At 37.0% G+C, this 27,291-nt stretch overlaps 1 protein-coding gene across 1 annotated transcript; it reads right to left on the bottom strand.

The window, feature by feature from the left end:
• Window positions 1–4,500: 4,500 nt before the first annotated feature.
• On the bottom strand, window positions 4,501–23,726 carry plcxd3 (phosphatidylinositol specific phospholipase C X domain containing 3). Its single transcript, XM_005794907.2, has 6 exons — window positions 23,371–23,726; window positions 11,676–11,932; window positions 11,251–11,424; window positions 9,270–9,445; window positions 9,085–9,186; window positions 4,501–8,026 (listed from the first exon to the last, which is right to left on the bottom strand). The coding sequence occupies exons 1-6, from the start codon at window positions 23,471–23,473 to the stop codon at window positions 7,864–7,866; spliced, it is 975 nt and encodes a 324-aa protein (XP_005794964.1). The 5' UTR covers window positions 23,474–23,726; the 3' UTR covers window positions 4,501–7,863.
• Between the last annotated feature and the right edge of the window lie 3,565 nt (window positions 23,727–27,291).

Below are 27,291 nucleotides of genomic sequence, written 5' to 3' on the forward strand. Positions count from 1 at the left end.
GGAATTCAGTATATTTCATAAGGCAGAGTATGTGGGGGTGGAAGAAAGGGGGAAGGATTGTTTCTGAAGAATGTGTGTGCTTCTCTGGATTTGATGAAAAAAAGTCTCCAGCCAAAAAGCTTGTGCAAAGATTCCTTCCAAATCCTGAGTTTACTCAGTAACATTATCTCACTACTGAAACGTGGAGTTGTTTAAATGAAGTTCTCTATGTTCTTTCAGGGTCTCTAGAAAACCAGTGTTTATTTTAACTTTCCACTTTACATGCAATGACTTTAAAAAATAAAATAGCTGCCTGAAGAACGATTTGTTTCCTTAGTAGCTCTAAATAGTCCATAGGTAATCATCCCTCAGTGTTTGATGGGGTTAAAATTTGAAAAGAGTTTTTGACTCTTCAAACTGAGCACCACTTAAACTGAATAACAGCTGAAAAACAGCTACTTGTCTCTTCACACTTTTTGTTAGGGCTACAGTTCACTACAGCTTTTTGAATTATAAAGTACAATAGCTGTCTAGGATGTTATTCACATGTAATCCTTTTTTTTTCTATTACTCAGAATTTTGGGTGCTTGGAACAACCCATTTAATCCCACTGGCAACAATTCTGGAACTTCTGGAAGCTCTAAAATAGTTGTTTTGACTCTTGGCTGCTAATTGAACCAGTCAAAGCTGAAGAATGTTAGTGTGTCAGCAATTATCTTTACCATAAGTTAGGTTAATGTTTTGTATGTTATTGTTTTATTGCAGATTTTTTTTTGTTGCAGTTATTTTAAATTAAATTTGGCATTTTAATTATTTATATATTCTTGAAGAAACTATAACTTGCAAATACTGTATTGATAAATATTATTATTAGTTGCGATTTAATTTAACAAACACTGGAGGGCAACAGAGGTCTGAAATGCTTTTCGTTTCCGCGGTTAAAAATAACTTGCATTGCTAAACAAAAACCTTTCTGTATTTTACATAACTCCAAAAAAAGACCCATACTATTAGCTTAACCAGACTGTTGAGGTTTATAAATGATAAATAATAAAAGATAAATGCTTAATTATGTGACTACCAGTGGTATTTTTTTAGTCCAGCTTGGTCTGTTTGCCATATTTGTCTGTATTATCCTCAGGACTCTCTAAATATGGCTATATTTGTGCAGTCATGGTGACATGCTGTGCATATTCATCACACACTAGCTGGCAATACTCAGACCTAAATGGTTTTTTATATTATTTCTTTTTCTTCAGTGAGGTTGTCTTGTCTGGCATTTATTTTGGCTGCTCATCATTTTGACAAGTAACTCTCGGAGCCATTTTTCATGCTTTCAATTTTAGGATGTCATATTAAGCTTGGTGATAAAAAATGTGCTGCAAAATCTCATAAACTGTACACTGTTGACAGAGTTTTGTTTACAATTTAGATATACAATTTGAATATTCAAATAGAAGAGAAAAATAAGGAAAGAGATTAAAACAAATGCATTGGGCACACATGGAAGTTTTTTATTTTCCACACAATTTTTTTAGGGTTATACTGTATACTATTTATCTAAAATTAGTGATGCAGATTTACCAATGTTTTACAGCACATGAGAAATTGATTGCTTTTTATCTGAAGATATTCACAAATGGGGCTAATATCGGAAATTTTATGAAAAATGTCTCTACATAAGATTATCTATTTGGGAGATTATCTACTTTAACGATTCTTGTTGGCTTCATGCAAATAACCTTTGGGTTCTAAAATACTTTCATGTGTTTGATAAATTTCATGCAATATCTGTCACTGCTCTATTGTCTATTGCAGTGACACACAGCCAGATATCACTTTTGTGTCAGATTTAGGGGTGTACAAGAAACATGAAAACACAAAAATTCTTAAAGGTTCTTGGTTTTTAGTGTGTTAAAATTGATGCAGGTCATGGTGAAAATTCAAGACCATCATATCCAGAGTCATGGGTATTCTCTCCATCTACTGAAATATTTATTGCAAAAATGATTCCTTTATTTCTAATATCACCCCACTCCCTCCAAGTGCTGCATGACTTAGCAAATGTACAACAGCAGGCTAATTTCCAAAGCCTCCAGCTGGAACAGCACTTCCAACAGTTCAGACAAGAGGCCACCAGAGCGTGCCCTCCATTAGTCCTTTCTCTGTGGGTTTATGATATGCAGAAGGCCATCTTTGACTGCCATCTGCCCTAGAAGTTTTACTTGTCAAGGATCCAAACTCATATTTGGAAATTTCAGCTGCTTTTGTGCAGAAATATATCTCTATGAATTTATTTGTACATTCACTGTACAAGATCTGTCTACCCTAACCCTATTTTAAATAGTGTTGATTTTTTTTTGTCTCTTGGGTTAATGATTACCAGTATATCCATTATATATGTTCAGATTTAGTTTTGTGTTTTTCAGACTGGCTTTTCAAAACATCTCTCCTGCAGTCTTCTGCCTCATCGTCCTTTTCTGACCTTCATTATTAGGTCTTTGGACTTGAATGTAGGTCTGGACTTTGATCTGGCCATCTTAACACCCAAACATGTTTTAATCTAAACTATTTCACTGTAACTCTGGCTGTATGCTCTGTGTGAACATTTACGCAGAGCATACAGCAACAGCCATCTAACCTGTTGCCTTCCAGTATTCCCTTTAATTTACCTCCATCCATTTTCCAAAAAACTCAGACCAGTTTCTGTGTCACCATTAAAGAGAAGCACCTCAACAACATGTTGCTACCACTGGTATTTTTCACAATATGGATGGTGGGTTTTTTTTTTATGTTTCAGTCATGCCACACTATGCTCTGTAAGATGTTGAAATTGATTTTTAAAGTAACTTTGCTTTAATTTCCCCTACAACTTCCCTTGTGATCTGTCCAGTGTGTTATTTTTGGTTCATGCTGCCGTTGTTCACAATTGTTCTCCAACAAACCACAAAGGCCTTCATGGAACAGCTGTGTTTATTGTGAGTTTAAATTACACACACCTTCCCTCCATTTACCAATTAAGCAATTAAGTTAAAAGCCATTCATCATTTTTCCCTACATGTCATACAAATGTTAGTTGTTTTAACTTGAAAACTTTTACATTTTACAATGTGAAATTTTTCTGTCAAACAATTTACTTATTCTTCCCAGCATTTGAAGTTCAAAATTCTGCTGTTTCTTTACTTGGGATTTCATGATGAGATGTTGTTACCTGTGACGTCTTCTGATATGTGGCTCTTTTGGAAAGAAGACTATGACTGAAGCAATCATTAAGTGTCTCCTTCTCTCTCTCCTCTTTATGTTGCAGACTGCCATTTTCATGTTTTTATTTATGGTTAATTCTATATTTGTTTGTGTATTTATGTAACCATGGTTGTATCCAATTGTTTATCCATCCATCTGTACCTACCAAATCCTCTTAAGAGCCATGAGGGTGAGGGGGTTTAGAGTGGTCAGCATTTTAGAGGTATTGAAATACAACCAAATAGGTCATGTATGACAGGTTATGGTTTATGTAAGCAAAAAACAATGAAATTCTTTTGTGATGAAAATGCATATTGTAGGCAGAGCAGCTGTCACCCTGTGCACACATGTAACCTTAACAAGTAGAGACAGAAGTGCCTGGAAAAATTACTCCTCCTCCTCCACATACTCCAAACTTTTATGAAGCTGCACATCTCGCCACTGCCCCTCTTTAAACTGTCTGAATGCCATCATCCATCTCTGCCTCCCACACCTCTACCTCCTCTTCACTGCTGTGTGCGTGACAGAGAAAGACAGACATTTTAACATGCACACGCTCTTTAACAAATCATTTGCATTTTCTCATCTTTTTTCAGCAAGCAGCCATTTGTACAGAACCTTGACAGCGGTGTTACAGAAATTTTGTTAGCTTTGTTTGTTTTTTTTCCCTGACAGTTTCATTATATTATTGACCTGCAAAAAACAAAAGTGAACACCAACCAAAAATTGTGTGAACAACAAAAAGAGAAATTAAATCTAGAAAATTGTGAAAACAACTATTTATAATAACACATTGGGGAGCTTTACATATTTAGTGATGAGATGCTAAAACTTCAAATCTGTAATTTGTTCTCAAAGCAGTTTAGTGCGTCAGAATGAGTAGAGAACTAAAAATTTTTGTCAAAAATATGCACACAAAAAAGAACAACACTGAGCTATTGTTTCTTCTTTACCACCTGGCTGCTGAAAGTCTGATGCTGAAACACAACCTCAGCAAGGTCACACTAGGTGCCGCTGCCCACCCTCTCTCTGTGCTCATCACCCTGGAAACAAGATAGTTTTCGGATGCTTTTCTGCATGAACAGTGAGAGAAATGCTGCCATGCTTGCTTAAAAACTGAAAGGAAGTCTGCATCAGATTCTGAATAATTACAATTTGCTCATTAAATGAAATTACAGCCTTATTATGCTTGTTAACATAATAATGTTTTCAGTCAAGGAGTTAACCAAGCAAGCGAACAGCTAGCACTCAGCAAACTGCTCACAGAATGACACTTCACCCAAAGGCATAGAAGCTTTATTTGATTGGCCATTTTCCACATAGAACAGAGTCACTTTAATTTGAGCAATATTGTTTGGATTTTTACAACAGCAAAGGACTCTTTTCACATCAAAAAACAAGTGCAATGACAACAGTTTGGACCAGGGGAAAACACAAATGTCCTTACAACACAATCTACAACCTTCTCTTCAGTGGGGTTTTGGCAGTGCAATAAGTAAAAATTGATAGATTTTCACCTTAAAGGATAGAAACATTTACAGTTAAAATGAACACATGCTCTTCAGGGTAATAGTGTAAAAATCGATGTAGATGGAAAGAAACCGGATGAATTCTAAAAGCTTTTCATTCATGCACAAAGTGAAGTACGAAAGAGATTTGAAAATTAACAACAGCTCAGTTATGATACCAGTTATAGGAGAATGCTTTAGTAATTTGCACTTTTTCTGCAGTTACAGAATGTAGAAACCTTCCACAATATAAAGTGTTTGACATAACTCAGAACCACACAGAAGTGAAAGTATTGGAGCAGATACTACAAACATGTTAGGCTGAAACTGTCACTCAGATGAGACTTCTTAAGAAATAATACATTTACTCACAAAACATACATTCAGCAATTCAGCTGAGTAACATTTTTTAAATACCAAACATTATCAGAACATCCTTACATCCTTTACCAGAAGGATGTAACAATGCCATGATAATTATTAGTTTCATATGATTCTTTTCCTGCATATTGTGTAAAACCCTGGAGATGTTATAGCTGTAGGGACGTCCCAACCCAACCATTACACCTGTGGTTAGGCTACTCATTGCAAATTAGTTTTCCACAGTCAATTTTGAAAAACTATGATCTATCTTCAAGTATGTTATTACAATGCAATACTGTGTGCTATGGATATTAATTTGTTGATCTTGAAAACCTGGGTTTTCAACAAGGTGAATGTTTTTTACCCTTTACCCTGGTGCTCATAGTAAACGTGACATTCTGTGAATTTGTCCTTCTCTTCATTTGTAATTTAAAGTTATTAAAACAGGGGAAGAACTTTTTATGTCAGATTTTACCGCACTGAATGACACACCAAATTGACTTGCATATGTAATGTGCATCTCGTCTCAAACACTCCCAAACAGTTGTCAGCTTAGACAATTAAGGATTGTGAAGCAACTCTAGTGTATGGAATTTAAATCAAAAGGATTAGAAAAATATTTTCTGTAGCTTTTTTTTGTTTTTGCCTGAGGTTAACTGAAACCACTCTGAAATACGTTAAGTAAATTATCAACAAGAAATGTTAAAATAGAAAAAATAAGCTAAAATTAGCCAAGCACTTCCATAAACTCATCTTCAAATTGTCAGCAGGATCAAGATGTCAGTTTTTTTTGTTTTTTTTTACAAATGTAGCTATTTGTGGCAGATGTTTTTAGTGAGTTTTAAATGACGTGTTGTCAGAACTTTCTTAAAGACATGGTTCAGACTTTGAGGCAGCAGATGCAGCCAGCAGCTGCAATTATTTAGCAGACAAAACATCTACAAACTTCACAACTTTGGCTTTCAAAACAGTAGACTGCTAATATACGGTATTGTAGCGCTGAGTCCTATGGATATCCACTGTTTCAGTTTGAGTCATTTTAAATTGCTAAAATGACTAAAAGAGGGGTCTGTCTATCTAGCTGTCAGCTGCCATCACACTGCGAATTTTATAATATTTTTAACAAGCTCACTGCAGTATAGTATTTTCCTACATAGAGTACTATTACTGATGATAACTTTACTTAGAGTAACTTAAAAAATCTGTACTATCCTTTTAACAGAGTTAATGCTTGCTGGAGAAGCATATTAAGGCTGAACTGCAGAAACTACAGCTGGAACAAAACATCATTGTCAAGGGATATATGCATATTGATGTTTGGAATATTATTGGTGAGTGCATGTAATCCTGGTAAGGTGTAATGTATTTTACTGAGCTTTTTATTAACCATAGGTTAGCCTCAAACTGTGACACAAAATTCAGTCAATTAAACTCATTGTACCGCACGGTGGCCACATTTGGACTGCTTAATCTATCATGCTTATATTTTTTTGACTTGAATTATGTTGCTAAGTGACTGCTAAGAAGTGTTATCACCTGTTATTATGAAGGAGAAGATCTCACAATGACTCATACGTGCTGCAGTATAGAAAGAAGCACAAACAAACATACAAGGGTCAAGTTAGTCGCAAAAAAAGGCAGACTGTGGGTACACTCATGTACCAAAATATAATAATTTACACTTGGCTATCGCAACTTAGAATCCACCATGTAGTAGAACAAACAGTTGGATGTTTAACCATTAGAAATGAGGGAATAAGTGCATCTAAGTGCATTTCTAACAGAGCAAGTAGAAGCTTGTTATGAAAATGGGAAAATTATTGTCAAATGCAGATGGAGAGAATATATCTGCACCAACAGCATAAATATTATTCCCCAGTTAGCCAAGCTGCACTCTGGCTCTCTCTTCCTGTGTGGTTATAAATGAGCGAATCCACAGTTTTAATCAATCAATCCACAGCTGCCTATAGGACTGCCTGATAAATGTCTCGGCTGTAATTCCAACTACAGTGCATATCACTACTGAGTAAAAAACCTCAATGAAAGATTACTGCTGGAGGACAAATATGGAAATTATTTCGTTCTTGTCAGTGTAATAAATAAACACACTGGAACACCACATTTTTATGACACTCTTCAGCCAAACTTCAGGAGGAGTGTTTGAAAAACACCTGCAGTGATATGAAAGGATGCATATTGTCTGAAAAATAAAATAAAAAAAACTGCACTTGGACTGATTTTTCAAACGGGACATACAAGAGCTAGCTACAATTTACGAGCCAACGATTTCAGTTACATATATTTATTTAAAACACCCTCTGGCAAAACTATTATCACTAGAATATCAAGACGGATGTAAAAGTAAAGTCAGTTGAAGGTAATTATGCTCTGAAAACCTGTGTTAGACGGAGTTGCGAGCCTGAAAATGGCATATTTGTGGGAAAAGCAGATATTTTTACAGCCAACGGAGTAACTTAAATCACCACTAAATCTGGAAATAAAAAACGCCTTGATCCCAAAAATAGGAAATCAACCTCATTCTCATGGTGCTCCAACCAAACATCAGTGTATTTTTTCACCAGCCTAATCTTGGTCTCTTCTCCATCCTCCCTGATCTCTCAGTCCACTATAGCCCTAAATAAAGAGAAAGGAGCCGCAACATTGCTTCCCTCCTGAAATAAATGCCAAAGAGTGTAGATAGAGAGCAGAGCCCAGAACAACCGTTATCCGGTGGTGGCAACTGCGCTCTCTGTTGTCCCAACGTGGGCTCTCAGGTTGCATCATCATCTTCGTCTTCATTCAGGTGATGATAGTTGAGGCTGATGACAGCACTGATGAATTCACCGAGCTCAACAAAATCAGCTGTAATAATGTTGATGCCATTCTCCCCGGGTCTTTGAGATCTAATCCACTGCATCATGCCTGGTAACGCCCTGAGAAGAACAGAAACAAACAAAAAACACACATACAATAGCGTGTTAGGCAAAAAGGGCAGGTACTTCAGGTAAATGTTTCTCTATCAGCATTAATCGTTTAACTACCCCCTGGAAGTTTAAGGTATGGCATCGTTGACATGGTACAGTATTGTTTCTCAGTATTGAAACGTATAAAACACAGTTTTGTGTACGGAAAAAGGAGCTGTGATAAAAGATGTTTTTAACACAGCATGTGATGTCTGGCTGTGTCCTTCTCACAGCTGGTGTCAGGCTGTGAGAAGTGCACTCCGAGCTCTTGTTGGACATGCTCATGAATATCGAGCAACAGGGGAGGACGTTATCTTCGCAGATACCTCACTCCATGTGGCCCCCCAAAATTCTAGGAGTTTTCTCCCACCCCCCATCTCATGCACAACTGTTTTCTGGCATTGCAGAGTCCTCTACTGATTTGTGAGTGTTGTGAAATGAATGCTTGGAACTTTGAAGGATGTCTACATCAAAGTAGCTAACTGCCTGGTGAGAATGGCTGATAGAGGAATTATCAAATGAATAATTCATACCAGGAAAATTGATGGTTTTGGTGCCAAAGCTTTTAACAAGCTGGTGACATTACGATGGAGTGAAACACAGACAAAGCTGGGGATAAACCTAGAAAATTAGTCCTCCAACACGGGGGAGATACACAAAGAACAAAGAGAAACAAAAGCAATGGTTTTGTTTTTTAAAACCAACAAACCAGCTCAAATGAGGTCACGGCCAAATGCTAGGGGACATTAGTAAAACCCAACACGCATGCTGATTAAGTTATTTAATGCCACAACGGCTCATATATTCCTATCTCTGTGTGTCCACACAGTGAGTTGTTATGGGTAAATTATGCCACCTCAGAGACCACTGGCGCTTGGGGTGTAGCAGCAATTTTGGTCCCAGATGGTTGTTACTCTTTTTCCTAATTGGTGTAAATTCTGCATGATTTGCATGCCCTATCGTAATGCTGAAAACAAGCATAACAATGTTTTTGTTGGGGATTTTTGGCTTCTCTCTGGAATGAATACCTTTCCGTTATCGTCTCCCTCAGTCCGCTGGCCACGCCCTTCATCACAGTACTTGCCTTTGGTGTTAGAACCACCTGGGAGACGAAGAACGTCCCCTTCCTCCTGCAGAAAAAAGAACATGTGTATGTAAACTTCTGATCAGAATAGGATGAGAGCTGGTTATTGAAATAGATGTGATTGCAAACCTGCGGTCAGTTACAGATGCCTGGAGAAACTGAACGAGCTTCTCTGGGTCGGTGGTGTTGGCCCACGGAGCAGGCATCATCTGGCCAGGCCACAGGAAGGGTACCTCCAGGGCCATTGGATGGTGGTAGAAGACAAGCACCTGGTACTCCTTTTCCCAAAGATACTTCAGAGTCACCTATGTATAGTCAGGGAATTGCAGGATAACAGATAATTTAATGAGAGATGAACCTTCCTCTATTGTGAGTTCAACCAGATGAATTGTGCATAAAGAAGCATCCTAACAAGTGAAAAATTTAATATCATGGGTCTCGGTTCCATTTAATTTGACTGGAAAAATACATTAATCTGCATGTTTTATTTCATTTGTGTGCAATAGAGAAGAAAATATTGGCAGAATAAAGATCTGAGGAGTGCAGGAAGACAGAAAGATTGTACAGTGCTGTGACATATGCAGTGCCTATAAAATGTATTCAACCTCTTGAATGCTTTACCCTTTTTACCCAAATCCATCATGATGAACAATGTGGCTTTTTAAAAAAAAATGTAAAAAAAAAATATGCTAAAGAGAATACTGATTTCTACAAAATGATATTTAAATAAAAAAAAAAAATTGACATAAAATAAATAATTGCATAAATATTCATCGCCTTTTAAAGACACAGATCTAAATAAACAGAGGTCCAGCCAATTGGTGTGAGTAGTCTCACAATTAGCTTACTTGCACTTCCAGCCCTTTGGGAGCGACAGCACCCTGTTTTCTTATAATTTAGGTACTGTGAGAAAAATGGCTTTAGGTTAAGGCTAGAAAAAGCTGGTATATAAATTGGCAATTGGCCTTAAAAGGACAATTTTATTTGTTTTATAAGATATGTAACTACTTTTGGTAATTTCCAATAAAAACTAATGAAACTGGTTCCCTTGAACTATAATATTCTACACTAATGGGAGATGTGAACAAAGTCTGACATTTGTGAAGCCTTTTTATTTGTAAAAAGGCTTTCTATTTGTTGGATCCGTGGGCCAACAAAAGAGAGAAATATGGAAACCAAAATTTAAAGACAGTTCAAACAGGGGATTAACTATTTTACTCTGGTCACAGATTCCTTAAAACAGATTTGAAATGTGACCTTTTTAATCCACTTGTAAAAATAAAAGTATTAGTATCAGATCCAGAGGGAGGCTATATGAACTATCATTGCTACTGTGGGACTTTCAGCCTGAGAAACAAGAAATGACTAGCCAATCAGACTTTGTGGTGAGAGACAAAACAGAACAGAGAGAATCACAGATCGAAATGATGATTAAAAGTAACAGCAAGGTAATATGAGAAGCACAAAAAATGCCATAGGTTCAAATAACAAACAAAAAAGCTATGAAATGTCAAGGCCTCTGCAGCACATGGGGCTGTGATCTCCAAACTGGGGGAATGGCTGCAGCAGATTCCAGAAAAAACCTCTGAGATCTCAGATGAGTACAGTTCTAGCAACAGCTAAGATATGGAGAAGTGAAGAGAGAAAATTCTTCGACATTCCAGCTGCACGTCACCCAATTCACCATGGGGAAATCAAGACTGAAATCTTTATTGGAGCCCACTGTGATAAGAGAGTGACTGTGAGATAAGAAGACGTCAAAGCAATGGTTTATTAGAGTATCTTCTACATGTGATAAGCCAGAAAGACGGGGAGAGAAAGTGCTTTAGTACAAGTCAGGCTGCAAAATGATTACGAGTAGACTGAAAATAAAACCTTCTGAAAAACAAAACCGACTAAAAATGGAATGTTCATAAAAAATAAAAAACTATCATTAAAGAAATGACAATCATCAAAGTGTAGATAAAAACTTAGAGAGTCTTCTGTGCAGTGCAGGGCTGAGATCACTCACAAAACTTTTATATCCTCATGGACACAAGTTGTTAAAGTTACAAAAACCCTGAAATAAATTACAGGGGGCTGCATTGTTGAAATGTAGATGCATTTGTACCTCTTGAGCAAAAACCACTGGGCAGAGTTTTTCTCCAAACACTTCTTTCAGCATGGCCACCAGCTTTTCGTGGTGCAGGTTCTGTACACCATAGAAGTGGTTGAAATCCAGGAAAATGACTTCTTTGGCATGTGCTGATAGGAAGCTGCTGATCTGCTCTAAACCCTCGCGGACCTGAAAACAGACACACGAAAATCCATCTATTGACATTCTGACACCAAAATCTAAATACATAAAAACTTTGACTTTCCACTTGAACCTCTTGAAGTACCTTGCACAATTAGGCTCTCAGTCTGCACTGGATCATAGAGTTAAATAAACTGCCACGTGCAAGGAAATGAAATAACATCACTTAGCAACCACAAGTATCACCAAAAAGTCATTGCATGAAAAAAAAAAACATCAGAGCTGTGTGCTTCTCTGACCGTGGCACTGAAGAGCCCGTGGGCGAAGTACAGCTCGTTGTCGGGGTCACGGGGCTTGGTGGAGATGCGCAGGTCAAAGAAACGGATCCCAGCCTCCAACTGGCTAGTGAAGTTCATAGTCTGCGTGGCCAACCACTTTCTCATTAGCTTCTTGGCTACCGTACCGAAAACAGACACAAAGTTCTGCACTGTCTCTGGCTGTTCGGGACCCACTGGGGATGCCTCATCAATGTAGAAACTGAAGGAGTCGTGAGAACCTAAAGGGGGACACAAACACGAGTCTGCATAAATGTACTGTCAGTTGCAGGTTTTATTTCTGGTGAAAGCCAGCTGGCAAGAAAGGGGTCAGTAAGTAAAATACCAGGGTGCCATGGCAACAAGTAGCTGAATAATAGTGCCATGAACTCTGAAAACGTCAATCAAATTAAGAAAATGGTGAATGGTAATAATAATACTTTTCATCCATTATATTTCCCAACTTTTTTGGTAAACGTTTTTTTCCCTATTTCTATGGCTCACTTTCAATTAGCTGTGGCCCTTATAATCACTTAGGTACATCAAAGGTACATGCTGTCTGATGGTGAAAATACAGAAAAACAAAGATCTTTGAATTCATTTAAAACATATCAAAAAGCTAATTCCAGTTATTAAACATGGAAGTTATGTCCTTCCATGCCTGCTTGACAAGGTAAACATGTTGTGATAATTGTAAATGTTAGTAGGCCCTGTCCTTGCCATTGCAATCACTCCTGCCACAAAATCCCATTTCTTGCTTTCTAGGCACACAGAAGGACTACCCACCCCTTCCATCAACAAGCTGACATGCAGCACGAACTGACCTTCAACTATCTACACGCACCAGACCCAGGTCTTCACAGCCAGCTCAGAGAATGACCATAAGCAGGGTGGACAGCTGAATCCCGGGGCGGTGGAGCTAACTGCATCACTGCTGGCTGAGCTGCACCATTAGGGTCACAGTGTAACACGCTGTGACCTTAACCAGCTGCAGCAGCTGCACCGCTGAATTATTATTTTTTTGTTATATTTTGTTTTGTTTCGTTTTTGTCTCTCCCTTTTTGGCACAGGAAGTTTTGCTTCTTTACATATGACAATTCAAAAACCTTTTCAACGTGATATTTTGATGTTACCTCCATTTACATATTAAATGGAGGCTGGAAGCAAATATCATTAGCATCTGATATGCTACAATAATCAACATCAAAGCATGTAAAAAGAAAAATCACTTTTAGTCTCATAATTTATCTGATAAAATATCAAAATTCTGTCTGAAGGAGAACCACATGGTTGAGTGAAAGAGCAGGGCTCCATATGAAAAGGCTACAGCTCTCAACCGGTTCAATTCTCAGCCTCTTCCTGTCCATCTACTAGTTAATAAAGGTTACTTATGCCACAAAAAACTAATTTTACACACAATGTGACAGGGGAAAAAGAAAACAACTGTGGCTCTCTCAGTTATTTAAATAAATTGTTTCATTAACTAAAATTCTGAGTTATAATGCCTAACACAAATTTAGATGCCGTTGATAAAGGGAGGGAGATATGTAGAAGTTGTCACACCACTTGGACAAGTCAGTTTTCCCAGGTTAGAACACAAATGTGGAACTGGACAAGAGAGAGCCTATTTTAGGCTCACTATAATCACACTGTTGACCCACATAAGGAATCCACTTGGAGTTCTGTTTATGACGCTTCATTTCTATATTATTCAGCTCAGCTGAAGGTAAAATCTCAGCTCAAAACTGACTGATTTAACCAGAATAATCACTTACCATGGAAGGATTTTTAGTTGCGCAAAAGAAAAAAAAAACTCTGGACTTTTTTTCCCCCACCAAATCTGCAAAAGCAAGGAGTTTTTGTTTTTGAGAATGACAACAAGAATGGCTGAACCTTTCATAAATATTTATAAACATGAACCGGTTTAACCTTAAAACCCCATTTAAATGTTGGGGAACTGCAACAGCATAGCATAGAGTTATTTATGCTGGGGAGATCAGATCTACTTTTGTGTCTTTCAAAATGAAGTTTGCAAACATTTGGCAAATGCTAACAGCTTTGTGCCTCTGCCCTCAGTGAGTCAAAGGTGTGAAAGGAAAATAACAAATAGCTTTTCAAAAAAATTTACACTAAGATAAGAAAAACAGAACAAAGCACATGCAAAAACCCATTTATTGCCACTGAATCTTAAAAGCACGATGAGGCCACCATTCTGACTCAGCTGTGCATCTTTTTCCTAGCTCTATATTTGGTTTGTATCTCTTTGCGTCTGAGTCTCTGTGCTCAGCCGCACTGGGAGCCTGCAGCTTCTGTGGAAGGAGTTGTCAAGAGGAGCTGATTAACTAATCAGTAGTGGACTTTGGAAAATGTGTATCCACATCTCAGTAGGCAGCTACTTGGGGGAAGAAAGATTTTTCTGCCACATTCTTTAAAATGGAAAATAAGAACTGTGATTAATCAAACATTGCTGATAGAAAACATCTCCTCGGAGATTGCAGCTTCCAAACTTGATCATTCTGGACTAAAAGCAAACTTACATTACATTAATTGCTATATAAAGTTTAAAAATCAAGGATTCGTTCAGTTGATAATGTATTTAGGAGGACTTAGTTATGAGTACAACTCAGAACTATTACTCCAGGCAATCCTAAATTTTTGTGATTAGCATACTAAAGAAAACATACATAGCATATGAAAAATCAAAGTTATAAGTCCCTTGATTTTTCGGCAAGATTACAACTCTTGAGATTTATTTTAAATCTGAGCTCCTAGGGCAAAAATAATAAGGTTTGTTTGTGGAGCGCTGAGAAAAATGCTTTAAATATGTACGATGAAAAGCATGTGGCCCATGCTGTACTGCAAAGAGAAACGGCTTCCCAAAAAAAGTCAAAGCAATTAAGATCAAAATATTTATCCAAATATGTATAAAATCTTCAGTTATTTGAGGTGAAATGTGTAAATGTGGAGAAATCAATCCAGCACAATAAAGTTATGGGTGGTTCAGTTACACCCATATCTAGCGTGATGTCTCACACCTAAAAGATTTATCTAAATGTGTTCAAATAAATGATAGAGGTCACATTTAATTCTTCCCAAAACTACGGTATAACCCTGTTTGCTTCAGTTTAATGTTGCCTTTTGCAAACTTAAAATGACAAAGATTACAGCAAAAACAGTAAATCCTGCTCACAATTGATCCTGAAATATCAGCAGACTTTGAATTCTTATAATTTTTTAGATCCTTTATTGACAAATGTCTGATAAAATATAATTTGTAGTTACAGTATACTAAGGAAAAGAACAAAACACATTGAACAGTGTGATTGAATAATAAATTCAGATGTGCATGACATCCGAGTATGTTGTTCAAGGTCTATGCAAAAGTATTCATAGACCTTGAACTTATTAACACATGTATTTATTTGACAGACCAAAACAAAGTGGTACATAACAGCAAAGTGGAAGGAAAACCGTCTTGACCGTCTTTTACAAACAAAAACCTGAAAAGTAAGAAGTGTATCTATGAGTCCAGATGTTGTAGAAATATGTCACACTGCAATTAAAGATTTCGGGATATGTCTCTGCCAGCTTTGTATATCTGGAGACTTTAATATGTTTTACCTATTCTTCTTTGGAAAAGCTTGTGCTTCATCAAGCTGGACGGAGAGCCTTTGTGAAGGATTGCCACATATTCTAAATTGGATTGTGGTCTAGACTTTGGCTGAACTATCATACCACATGAATATGTTTTGATGTAAACAACTGTGTTATAGTTATGGGTGTAGGTTTAGAGTTGCCTTGGTGGAAGATGGACCTCCGCCTCAGTTTCAAGTCTTGTTGCATCCTCCAGCTGGTTTTCTTCCTGGATTGCTATGTTTAGCTATTATCCATCTTCCCCTCACCTCAGACCAGCTTCCCTGTTCCTGTTGTGTACCTATAGCATGGTCCTGCCACCACATTGGTCACCAAAGGAATTGTATTTTCATGGTGATGCAATTAGTTTTTTAATGTACCCGAAATAGTTCAGTTTTGGTATCACATGGCACTTCTGTGTTCTTATGGCTGTAAATGGGCCCTCTTTAGGTTTCTACTCAACAACAAATGCTATAAATGCAATAGCTCTACTCTTTGTAAAGAGTAGAGTTATTGGTAATCTTATTGACAGATTCTCTTGCCTGAGTACGGATCTTTTAAATGTTGTTGCATACAAACATAAAAAGTGATGTAATAAAAAAAGACTAATAGAAATCTGTCTTGTCTTAGACACTACATGGATTTCATACCAGTCCGACAGCAGAACAGATTGTGGAAGCAGTGAGAACTATTTTCTTCTGACAGTCAACCATGCAATCACATGTCAGGTGTAGACATGAAGTTGTCACGTCCACACTGGAACAAGGGGGAAGGAGCCAAAGAACAGAAAGCAGAAAAGTAAAGCTGAAACTGGCTGAAAAGAGACTTATTGACCATTATGATGGCAGTGTTGTCTTGAAAATTGACCGGAATTAAATGAGTGATTCTCCCTGCATGAGAGCGGAGCATTCAGAAAGGACCACTGCTGGTTCGAATCCGGGGGTTTTTGAGAGAGAAAAGGCATTTCAGCTCACCATGAATCCTTTTCAGATCTATTTTTGGATGCTGAAGACAGGAGAGAAGAAGGGAAAGTGAGAAGGAAATGGAAAGTGACAGGATGCAGTACAGGAAAATTTTATGGAAAAAATTAATTTAACCTACAGGTCTCTAATTATTTCGGTTATATTTCACCTTTTGAGATTTTACATATAGTATTACTGTCATTCATGAGTGCTGCTTTTCCATCATCTTATGACAGTAGCATTTCATTCTATTCTAGTCTATTCCCATGTGCACATAGTGTGATTAAATTTCTGACAAAAATATGTAAAATTAGATTTATTGGTCCTTCTGACCTGAACTGAATTGTAGACAAATGGAGAAGTAAAAGAATCATACATGGAAATCATTATAAATTATTTCCCCCAGTTTTTTTCAGACAAATATCTATCTAAGGAACTTAGAAATTTTAGAAATTCTAAAAAGTTTTAAACGTACGTCAGAGCAGAGTAGATCGGTGCAGTTTTAAAGTTAGTGTCCACATTATAGTATGATGGGGTACTGATATTAAAAATAAAATGACAAAAATAACATTTTAATTGTTGAACATTCAAACCCCACAAAACTATTTAAATGTGAAGTTTTAATAAAAACAAATCTATGTTGCTTAATTTTTTAGAAAGAGAAAAACATAGAAAGAAATATTAGAGTATTTCTCTAATTGAATAAAATAAAACCACTACAGAGTTAATGTTTTAAGTTGCATTACTTTAGTATAAAAAAATACAAGTACTATGGTTATTAATTATGTTAAATTTTAACTTTGACAAATTTCCAGTCATATTCAATAAATCTGAATGTGGGTTTCGATGAGGCTTAATATTCAGATTAAAAGTACCTTTTAAAAGAATACCTCTAGTTAGGCATAAAACAACTATTCATGAAGCCTATGTTCTGTATTAAAAATTACTTTTTTATTAGTCTGATATTGTGTTCTAATCTCACCAAGCCTAGTTTGGATAAATTAAATGAAAAAAGTGTCAAACACATCAATGTATGCTACTGTACTAAGGACAAATGGACATGTTTTATTGAGATAACTGCAGAATCCAATTCTTGGCTGATGCAGTTCCTGAATTCATCTCAAAATGCCACTTTCATCCAATCATCTACAGTCCAAGACAGTTGTGGGGTGCTTAGCTTTTCTATATGTAAATCCCACTGCTTTTAGACAATTGTATGCAGTCTGATTTCTATATCAACTCCTTTGTCAGCCGACATAATTTATTTATTTCATTATGCAATTTCTGTTTTCGAGGCACATTCTGTTATCTAAGTTATTCAGCTTTTCAATTATTCCTTTATTTTTGGAAACATGTGTCTTCTGAATTTAAGTAGCATTCATATTTTGAAATGGCCAAGTCAGAGTCCTCACTTTTGATATGGAAACTGTGAAGTGAACTAAAGATTAGGATTATGGGAAGGCGGTCATACACACTCAAGGGATTTAAAGTTAGCTTTAAAATAGCATTCTACAACTTGACCTTTGGGCATCAACAAATCTAAATTTTGAAATATTGAAAACTATATTTGAAGAAACTTACTCTGCATGTATCTGCTGGGTGTGATACACACACGCACGCACGCGCACGCCCGCACACATATATATGACACTATAGTGTGTCATATTTTCCTTCTATCACTGCAAGTGATGAAACTCCAGGGAAACTAATTCATAACATCTTTGGCACATCATTCTTGACCAACTCAATGAATAATGTGCAGACGGGGAGTGTGTGGCATTCACCTCGCAGATCCAGTAATAGCTGCTGAAAAACGGCCTTACCCACTTCCCTACTGAATAGCTTGAGGGAAAAAGAAAATTTAAAGCCCTTTTTCCTTTATGTGATCCATTTTTCATCAACCATAAGTACAACTAGATGTGGACAGCCATCTAGTCTTATAGATTGTCTATAAGCCAGAGAAGGCGTGGTTCCATGCATAATTGCTGGTTGGACAAAAGTTGCAATTGTGACCAACACTAAAGTGTTAGTGGTAGACGGGAGAAATAGAAAAGCAGCAGAATGCTTACAAAGATATGTAAAGATGTTATATTAGAAATAACACAAAACCAATGCTGCTGTGTCAAGTTATGAGTCACGGAATTTTATTTTACATTATTTACAAAAAGCTCAGTACCAGAATTATGTAAATTATAAATTATCGGTCAATATTAATGCTCCTCGCTGACACTCAAAATCTTCCAATCTCAAAATTGTGTTGCTTTTTTTATGGATGTGCCTAGAAAAAGCTGTTCTTCACTAACTCCTTCTATTTTTTTTCTGGCCCATTTTCAATCAAGTTTCACAACAGCACTGAGTCAACTCTCCTCTAGGTGACAAATGAGTCACTGGTGTCTTTGGGCACTGCAGAAATCCTGCTATTTTAAAAACAGTTGGACCCAATAATATAGACAAAAATAGTAAACTCTTATTTATGGATTGTCTCTAACCATATTCTGGATATTTCGCAACATGATTCCCAAAGCTTTTCTGTAACCTAGAACTAAATGATTGTTTCATTTTGTTCTACACACCTTAGAAGATTTTTTAATAGCACAAAACAAAATGCACTCAGAAATTGGCTAGTTGCTGGAAATACACAATTTTAGGCTTAACCACTCCTGATCAGAGACTAGCTAGTAAAAATGAGAAAAATCGAATTCTTTTCAAATAACTGAAAGCACAATATCGACATGCCACAATATGTCGCAGTATCAGCGTTGCTCTTTACTTCAGTGTGGAAGTTGTTAATTCGGGAAATAGAGTGAGTTTCGCAGTGAGGTGTAAAAAAACGAAGTCAATGACAAAACAAAAGCTGGCACAGCAGCAGGTCGGCTGTACACTCGGTCAGCTGCAAAAGAGCAAATTTTCTATGAATGGTGATCATTTCACTTTTTGCCATTTTGGTCTTTTTATTTTGGCAATATGTTATTGAACTGGAACAGATGCATACTCACTCAGAGATTATTTCAATTAAATATATCTCAGTTTATTTACATAGCACCAATTCCAATATTGTCTTAAGGCACTTTACAAAAAACACGTCCCTTTAATCCAATCATACAGATGAAGTAGATAAATTCCAAATTCATCATAGTTTTCAAACAATGCAGTAAAGTTATATTTGCTATTCAAATTGGTTAAAAAGTTTTCTATCTATGGAAACCCAACAGATTGCAATGAGTCACTGACTCGTTGCAGTCACTTCTTCTGGATCTGGCAACAGTGGACAATCACTTGAATCGAGTCCTTAACCTTGCAGCAACACCTCATATTGATCATGCATGCAAGGACTGCAAAAAAGAAAAAAAAAAGAAAAAGAAAAAATACAAACAGTAATATGAATATTGCACATAGTGATTTTGAAATAATTATACATTTTCAATAAATTGAGCAGCCCTTCCTATATATATATATTAAGACTTTATTTGGGAGAAAATAGAATAAATTAAGAAACCAGCTTTCATAGTTCACCACCTATAAGCTTTCTGAATTAAGCGCACATCTCTAACATGATTAACCAAATTAAATCTATTTATTATTATGGGTCAACTGACAACACTTTACAGCACTTAATTAAATGTACAGATGTCATAAAATCATCTTTGCTGATTACAGGATAGGGAAATGTCATGTTTTTATCACTTTATGTTTTGAATACTGTAACTCATTGCTAGTGGGAGACAGTAGGTTAGTCATGTCTTGCATGTAGTTTGGTCAATAAGTTACACTTTTTATTTATTTTTTTTCTTCATGGCTCAAAATTTGATAAGTCTGGTTTGCATGCGTTAATATTATACACTGATGGGTACTATTGTTGTTTAGATGTGTACAACATAAAAGCCTCTAGTTGGTGATGTAACTTGTCTCGGGTGCTGAGTGTGAAGACGAAGGAATGACGTACAGTTCAAACAGAGTGCATTTGATGCTGAGCATCCAAGAGAAAACAGTAGTGTTTTCTCTTTAGCTGCAAGCATCTTTTTTCGGTCAGATAAAATACTGAAGCCATGAACAACCAATGTGACTGCAAAAATAAATCTTCGCCTACAGGAGGCAAAACCCAGGAAAAAGTCAAGTGAGCCTCAGTCAAACAATTTCCAAAAACAGAGGGCGACCTAAGTAGTCAGACTTAAAAGAAATGTTTGGTTCTATCACACTTGAGTGTGTAACAAAACCTGAGTGTTCTTGGTCTGCAGTGGTCAGAATCCATCAAAAGAGTTTCAAGAAAGGGTATAGGATTGTTGATGCATGTATGGAGCAATGGCTGCATGATCCAATCCTACAGACAAGCAACTGCAGCTAAAACACATGGGTCCTGATGCAGCAGGCATCTCTGCTGATTCAAATTTACCACCAAAAATATCAGCGACTGGTACATCAGTATCAGAAATAAACCATAGAGCAATGGATCTGTAGCCTGATGAATTATGTGGATGACCAGGTGTGTTTCCTCTACCTGAAAATGCATTATGGGAACCAGACAAACTGGTGGAGGCAGCATGATGGTTTGGGCAATATTCTCCTGAGAAAACCTTTATTCTGCCATCCATCATAATGTTAATTTGACGTAAACAACTTGTCTAAGCATTACAGAATATGTGCAATCATTCAAAGAAATGTATTTTTTGATGACTGTGGTCTCTTTCAGCAAAATAAATTTAAAAAGTACTTTGAAGCAACAAAAGGTTTGGGAATTAAGTGAGAATTTAAACAAGGATTTACTTGTCTGAGATTTCAATCCAGTCAAGGATCTGTAACAAATAGAGGATCCACCTCACAACGTTAAGAGGTAATAAGAATTTACTGCCAAATTCTAGGTACTAGATGTCACAGTAAACCTTCAGAGGTCTATTGAGGTTTAAGTCTATGGATCAGTGCTGATTTGGTAGCAAATGAAAGGACAAGTTCACTATTAAACAGGCAGTCATAATGAAATGCTTCATCAGCGTATGTGTAGACTATAAGCTTCATGTGTTTTTTTTTTTTTTTTTTTTTGCATTTTATACAGTTACTTTAAATATCTGCTCACATAAAAAGCGAGATTCACTGTAGCATAGTGCGTAGCGCTAGGTCACTTTGAGATTAGCTGCTGCTCTACCACAGCCACCACCTCAGGCTCAATTATCGACTGAAGTGATTTTCCATTTGCCTATTATTAACCTCTTAATCTTTTGAGTGTGCCATTTCAAGATTGATTATTTAAAATTAAAACAAACCAGCAAGAAGCACAAGAAGAGCAACCAGCAGATGAACCATTTAATCAGCAAATCATCCAGACAGGGTGGGCATTCACTGCACCACGGCGATGGCATCTTTAGACCTGCTTTCAGGGTTAGAATAACACAAGTCGGGTGAGACATCACCAGCAGACACTTGCAGGTATAACCTATCATTTGACAGTTGTTGCAGTGTGTCAGTCAAACTCTGATGCTTCTCTGAGAATCTATTGTACCATAAAAGCCATACAGAGAGCATTCTCCCTCCTCTGCAAAAATCCCTTCTGCAGCATAATACCTCAAAAGAAACAATTTCCACATCACACAGAAGGCGTTTGCAAGCTTACTGCTGTGCAATGCTTGGAACACAGACAGGCATCCTTTCGAGTTTCTTGGGAGGAAAAATTATTTTGACCTGTATCATAGAAGCAGTGGGGAATTGAATAGGTATCATCAGTAGTATGGGGAAATCTTTATTAGCACATCTTACAAAGATATTTAAATCTAAGGTCAAAATATTATGTTTCCAGTTCCAATCATGCTTCAACAAAGCCTTATTTATTCCAAGAAGAAGAAACCAAAGACAGTGATGTCAGATGAGCTTTTTGAAAGAAATCAAAAACTGCGCACTGAAAGGAACACGTGGTTCCTGCTAAAATAAGCTCTCATAAAATCCTGAGGATTTTTGAGAATTATCTTGGCAAACATGATGTGAAGTGTGTGCAAACAAACGCAAAAAGCCAGACTAAGTGAGCCTTTTCAAATCCCGTGTCCAATTGGAGGACAGGCAAAGGGCAGCAGAGCTGCAGAGAAGTAATGACACCTAATTAAATGAAACAGAACATGTTCTCACGCTACTTTGGTGTGGGAAATTATGATTCAGCTGCATGTAAAGCACGCGTTATTGCTGGCTCTGTCCTTTGCTGGTGACAGGTTAAATGCATGAAGAAACGCATGATTGCGTGTGGATTTTAGGTATTATTGAGAGCTGTGGCCACTGCTGGTTCAAAAAATTGCCACGCCTCACTGGATACTGAGCACTAATCCATCTGCATGTAAAAATGACTCTACATGCAAACCGTTTAAAAAAAAAAAAAAGCAAGCGATTGTTCATGTTCAGCCAAGAGGCAGCAAGACCACAGTGAGATGGGAGAAAAAGAAAGAACGATCTGTAGAGCTGTTCTTGATCGTAAGATAGCAGATTTGTGAATTAATGGGCTCCAAAAAAATTTTTTTAAATAAATAAAAGCCCCTCTATCGACCAGCTTTGCGCTGGGCTTTACAACCAGAGTGTCTTAATTTGAATGGAGTTAAAGAGATCTGCGCACTGATTGGTTAAAGGTCTAACAGCTCATTTCCTATCATCAGCACCATCATCATCTGAGTGCACTGACAGAACTCATCCCATCCCCTCTTGGGCACCACCCCGCTATAAACATAAAACAGAGCAGCAATTCTGCTTCTTGTATACTCATCGGGTGCGAAATAAATAAATAAAAGCGATATGTCACCCATGTGCTATTTATAGGTACATCGCGGGCAAGCTGAAGTGAAACAAATAGATGGCACATATCCCGTTGCGCAACAGGTCTCACCCTTTGTTCTAGTGATGCACAGTTAAAGTCATGCCCATTTCTGCCCAATGGACTTTAATTAAAGGCAAAGTGAAACACAGAAGTTTGCAAAGCCACGGTGTTAAAAAAAATATAACCTAATGTTTTGTCATCTTACTAGCCCAGGATCAGACGCGCGCTGATGGAAACAAATGGCCATTATCCACGCGTGATTTAACGGGGCTGGTGAAAATAAAATACATAATAACAAACCTACCGGGGATAGCCATGTTGGCAAGCGGGACGGTGTGCATGCTCTGCGGTAAACTTGCCATCCAGTCTGCGAAGCGCAGGTCGCTTCTCCCGTGAGACGAGGCCATGCTGCCACCGTGCACAACGCTCCGTTCTCCGGGACCGGTGCCTGCGCCAACCTGGACTGCGCGCTCGCTGTCTCTCCCTCTTCCACTATCTCTCTCTTCCTCTCTCTGTCCACACAGCTCCCTCTCTCTTACACACACATTAGCGTGTCCAACGCCCGGTTCAACATTGGAAGGATGGAACAATTATGTTAAAATGCGGTTGAACGGATCTCAGCACGCTGTCCAGTAAACCACCAAGTAATACCAGTGAATTACATTTCCGCGAAATTCACCATCCAGTGGATGATTCTCTCTCCCTAACATAATAAACAAATAAAAACACATCTGTCAAACGAATAACAGCTTCATCTTAATTCATCTAAATATCGAACAGCAAATTGAGGAATTCAATTAAAATCAGTGGACAAAATTGCTCATCCATCCAAATCATTGAGTACAGGTGTTCTCATCACTTCCACATGTCATGCAGACTCCATCAACGATTTGTAGAACACTGGGCGACTCTTGGAAACTTGGTGAATTCCAGCATAGAAAACCTGATACCTTTACAACAAGTCCAGACGTGAAATTTCCTCCCTGCTAATTACTAAACAATCAAATGTCAGTGGCATAATAGCAATCTGAAGAGATAAAAAAAAAGTCAAGGACTTGATCATGTAAAATCTCAGAGTCAGGGTCAGTGGATGTTGTGGATTATATACTGTAGATGATCGGTAAGTTTCTGCAGCGTCAGTATCTACAGAACTCCATCCAAACCTCATGCTCCAAGAGAGTTTATTGGGTTTGGGTTCCAGCTGCATCCAAGTCTTACATCAAAAAGTCACTGGACAGCTTAATAGTTGCCAGAAGCCAACTGCCTGGGTGAACAGTGTTAAGGGTAAAGTTTGGTGGAGATGATTTTATGGTGTGGGGCTGATTGGAGTTGAGTTCATCAGCCCCTTAATCTCTTGTAGAGGAACTTTTAATAATGCAAAACACACATTTTAGACAATGTTTTACTAACAAATATTGTGGAAACAATTTGGGGATGACCTCTTCCAATATGACTGCACAGCACTGCACAAAGCAAAGTCTAATAAGGCATAAATGAGTGAGGTTGGTGTGAAAGAACTTGACTGACTCATACAGGAAACGAGGGATGAATTACAGCGGAAGCCGAGAGCCACATCTGCTCGTCCAAAACCAGTGTGTGACGTCACAGATGGGCATTGACAAAGAAAAGGTTACAAATTCCAACAAATGCAGTCTTAAAGATTGTGGAAAACCTTCCTTCATACTAACGCTAAGGATTAAGAATGGGCTGTCACTCAAGTTCATGTGTGTGAAGGGAGATGAGCAACTACTTTTGGCAATATAGCATATAAAAATATTTAATTTTTGTTAGTTGTCATTATTATGGCTTACATCTTTTGAAAACCCCAAATTACTTTTCTGGTACTTGGTTGTTTAAAACCCTTTATTTAGATGAATTTAAGTTTTTTCTTTCATTTGGAAATCAAGGTTCAAAATATGGGGGAAAAGTAGTCCAGTATTGCAATAATTCATGCAAAAGGAACTCATTCTAAGTAGATACACTCTAGTAAATTTCATTTAATTGACATTTATTCATTAAAATTTCTTTTTTTATTTGTCGTATTAAACTGTATTATATGGATTGAATCTTATGACAGGAATGCATTACTGGTGCTATAAAATTTAAAGATTAAAATTATTGCTAACAGAAAATAAACACGCTGCTTGTTTTTATTGAAAAGTCTTGGTTGGTAGCTTTAAACAGACTTTTTCTAAGAGTAGCAACATAATAAATTTTTAGAATCAAACATCTCTAAAGTTGACACTTCAGTTTTTCCCTGAAGAAGAAACATTTGTGAATTTCCTGTACGTATTCAGAAGAGATTAGGGGTGTTCATTTAAATGCATTCATATTCCCTCTAAGACCTCCAATGGTAGGCAATTTAGAATTAAGCATCTGACATAATCTGTGATGAAAATCAGCTGGCAAGGCACCTTCACATGAGTCATTCACAAAAATAGGTCACAGTGGTATAAAGATTGAGAACATAGACCTGAATCCTTTTCATATGCAAACTGCAACACCAACACATCCCACGACTAAATCAGGCAACTATCTTGACTCTGTAATTGTTGGTGTTAAAGCAATTTTTGATAAGTGTGCTAACATGTCAGAATAAATCTATTAAAATCTCTCGTATGGCTACATTATACTTAAATGTATAATACATTATGCTTGGGAATACAACAATAATGCAAATACTCTATATATACTTTTTTTTTTTGCTTTCAACCAGCTGTGTATATCTTGACACCAAATGTTTTACACATTCTTCTTTGTATTTTGTCACAACGGTTATGCTTAGCCTTTTACTTTAAATATAAATAGCAAAAATTCTTCAGTTCTAACATTTGTTGCAACAAATACATTTTGAAAAAAGCAAGCCCCTCCCCTGAAAGTCATTTCTGTTCAGCGTGGAATTCCTACCTAACTAAACCCATTTCAGATGAATCACTGTAAAAAGATAAGCTTGTTTACTTTTGCTGTTCAGTGACATTTGTTTCAGCTAAATCCAGCCATATTTCTGAAATCCATTTACCCACTATGAGAAACGAGTTACAAAATGCAGCGTTATGGGGAACCACTTAAGTTTGACTCATACAGATGTGCTGGATTACCATCAACAGCCGGTAGCAGGAGTCCCTGTCACTTTCTTCTATTTTTCTGCTTGATGATCCAACCTGGTTGATCCTCCTGAAGCTCAAAAAACCCACTGGCTTAACTCTGCGGTTATGTAAGCCCCCTCAGGTAATTGCTGTGCATCTTTGGTTGAGTAGAGAAATCACATCAAGAACAACATGTTGATGGAGAAAGAGCCAACCTGTGTGCCGTTTCCTTTCTGTCTCATCTACGTCTTGCTGTTTTTTCACTTTTAGAAAATATAAAAACATATTAAAAGAGACTAATTCATTTACATTACTCTGCACAACAGGCTTCGTTTCATTTATTGTATAGATATCTGTAAAAAAAAAAAAAAAAAAAAAAAGACTTATTTTTAATTTGAAATGCATGAGTTACACACCAAATAGACAATTTCCTTCCATTTTTGAGGTGATTATTACAAATATGTCTCGATTAGATTCACTTTATGATATATCCTTCATTTTCCAGATGGATAATAAAAAGGTGGGCTCAATCAGCGAATGCATAATATGAAAAGCTTTTGTTAATTGATTAAGACTGTGGAAGTAAATATGTGTCACCAGGATTTGAATTGAAAATGACCCTGAAATTTTAATGTTACATATTTGTGCTTACTTTTTCAGTGTTTCAGTGTCAGTCAGAATACATTTTTAATCTAGAAAAAAAAATAATTTTCATTATTTCTACATGGTTGAGTTTTGGTTTATTTTCACTTCAAGTTAAAAATTCACATTTCTATTTCAAAGTGAACATATTTTCAATATCTGTTTTTCAGTTTAACTTTTCAGTGTTAAAAAAAATAAATAAGCTTATATATGTATGAGAATTTTTCAAAATTCATGGCCATATCCCCGAATTTTGAATGAACGCCAACTCAACGGTGAGTTTAGTGCTTTTATTTTGTATACCACTTGCGCCAAGTCTAGCATCTCTTTGGAGAACTGATGGGTGACGACTTTCTGGGTTGCTTGTATGCTGCTTTAGGTGAGTTGAAAAAAAAACAGGCAGGCAGTCTTATTAAAGTAACAATTTTGCAGAAGATCCTAACGCTAATGTAGTTAGCTAAACTTTCCAGGGGTGGGTTAGCATATTAGTTTTTTTA

The sequence above is a fragment of the Xiphophorus maculatus genome, chromosome 12 (assembly GCF_002775205.1).
Source record: "Xiphophorus maculatus strain JP 163 A chromosome 12, X_maculatus-5.0-male, whole genome shotgun sequence".
Classification (NCBI taxonomy): Eukaryota; Metazoa; Chordata; class Actinopteri; order Cyprinodontiformes; family Poeciliidae; genus Xiphophorus; species Xiphophorus maculatus.